This window comes from Sinocyclocheilus anshuiensis, unplaced genomic scaffold, assembly GCF_001515605.1.
Source record: "Sinocyclocheilus anshuiensis isolate Anshui unplaced genomic scaffold, SAMN03320099.WGS_v1.1 scaffold1977, whole genome shotgun sequence".
In the NCBI taxonomy this organism is placed as follows: Eukaryota; Metazoa; Chordata; class Actinopteri; order Cypriniformes; family Cyprinidae; genus Sinocyclocheilus; species Sinocyclocheilus anshuiensis.
In genome coordinates this window covers 8,823-10,981 of record NW_015540971.1, presented here as the reverse complement: position 1 = coordinate 10,981, position 2,159 = coordinate 8,823, and the positions used below count along the sequence as shown (strand labels likewise).

At 43.3% G+C, this 2,159-nt stretch overlaps 1 protein-coding gene across 1 annotated transcript in view; it reads right to left on the bottom strand.

Moving 5' to 3' along the window:
- LOC107690083 (P2Y purinoceptor 8-like) overlaps nt 1-719 on the bottom strand; it is a 1,856-nt gene extending 1,137 nt beyond the window's left edge. Inside the window, exon 1 of the mRNA XM_016488323.1 lies at nt 1-719. Within this exon, the coding sequence (XP_016343809.1) occupies nt 1-719 (719 nt within the window).
- Between the last annotated feature and the right edge of the window lie 1,440 nt (nt 720-2,159).

The window sequence follows — 2,159 nt, the reverse complement described above, 5'->3', positions numbered from 1 at the left end:
ACCGGCGGGAAGTAGTTAAACACAATGATGGCCAAGATGATGAGGACCATCTTGAAGGCCTTCTTCTTGACCGGGTGTCTCTCGTCTCGACCTGGAGCTGACTGTCTCAGAGCCCAGAGAATGGAGACGTTACAGAAGAGCATGAACGCGAATGCCGCCAGGATCATGACGGTGAACACCTTGTCGAAGTTGGGGATGTTTCCCACACACTTGGCTGCGGCGTAGACCAAAGTGAGGAGCCAGACGCCGGCGGCGCAGACGGAGCGATGCCGCTTGTCCTTGAGCTCAGTGAAGGTGATGGGATGCCGCACGGCCATATATCTGTCCAGACAGATGCAGGACAGAAAGAGTGGTGACGAGTCTTTGACGCCGTAGAAGAAGCGCAGGACGTACCAGGTGCTGCTGGTGCTCAGGTAGACGATGTTGGCCAGCTCCAGCGGAGGAATAAGGCAGAAGAACGCATCCAGCACGGCCAGGTGGACGATGAAGATGTCTGAGGTGGACGAGTCACCCTTGTTCTTACGAATGAGCCACAGGACCATGATGTTGGCCGGGATGCCCAGGAACATGTTGATGAGCTGCAGCACCAGGTAGAAGATGAGCACAGCGGGCATGTCTGCACAGCTGCTGTACACCGTCTGCTCGGCCGAGGCGTTCAGAGGCCGCTGGCTGAGGAGCAGAGACGAGTTGATGAGTCTGAAGAGCTGCAGGATTGCCATCGTCCTCTCAACGGCTGAAACACACAAACAGGTATCAAATGCAACCCAACTCTTGCTTTGTGCTTCAGTCAGAATCACATCACTGTCTCTAACAGTAGAAAAGTCCTGAAGATAACCATCATCAGGGGATTTCACAGCTTCTGCTGATCGAAGTCTGTTCAGTATGGCTGGGATTTAATAACTGAAGCTCAAATTCATCTACATGGACATCATGTCATACACTTTCATAATGCAATAGCAGGCTTTCTGAATTTCTTCTTTTGAAGAATATTCATTTTCTACACTCATTTAAAAAATTTATATTCCTCAGTCAAACTTTAGTCTTGACTAGGAAAAACATAATTGTTACGGTTCATTCATTACAGCAGGGCATGATACAAAAATTCACCGGTGTTTTTCATGACACTGATTTCAGAAGAATATCTTTGTTTGAAATATGAAAACAAACATCTATTCAGTGAGAAACTTAAAACAGTATAATAATTATAATGCACGAAAAACTATATAAAACACATTCTTATGTGACTATACATTGCATACTGTATATGTTGATTATATATACATATAGTGAAATATAGTATATATTTGTCAAGGCATGTTTATAGCACTTCATACATTACAGATTGTCTAAAAGCAGCTGCACAGAAATAAACAGCATCAGTGTCACAAATTTCTTCAGTTTCAGGAATCTCTCATTTTAAATATCATTACAACTTCAAAATTAACTGTAAAGCAGCTCTATAGAACAATACAGTTTCATTAATTCAAGTTCGTCTATAGCTTCTGCACAGCTGAACTCTTAATGTGTCTGTTGTGTCATTTATTCCGTCATTAAAGCTAAACACAGGCAGTCCTGTCAGCAGTTATTAAAAGCAGCATCTCTTACCTTTCATGAGTTCCTGTGGTCTCAAAGATGCTCTTCAGCTGCAAGAGCTCATATGAAGTCTGTGGTGGGACCCACAGCTTACTTTAAACTGAAGACACAGACGACACTTTCACTCCCATGATTCAACACCGCCGGGAGCTCCAGGAGCCAATCAGAGCCAAGCGTTCTGGAGACTAAAGGCCAATATGGAAATGTGAGGTCTGAACGGTTCTCTTAGAGAATAAAAATTTGCATATTATTGAGATTATAAAACACATAACATGCTAACATCTTCACATATTTACTGGCTTTGTGAAGAATGAATCTGGATGGTGGGATTCGTTCAGAAAACATGTAGTGGCAAGTCTTCATCATTAACAGCGATTGGCAATGATGCAACTCGCCATTGGCTCCTGACGGAAATTTGGTGGTAAACAACTGATGCAACCGTCCATTAGGATACTTCTGAAATTCAGTGTAACAAAGTGTCATTTGTTACGTGAAGATGACATGGAGCTCTTCATCTATCTGGAAGAATAAGACAATAACTCTTTACCGCAAAACAGACACACCTT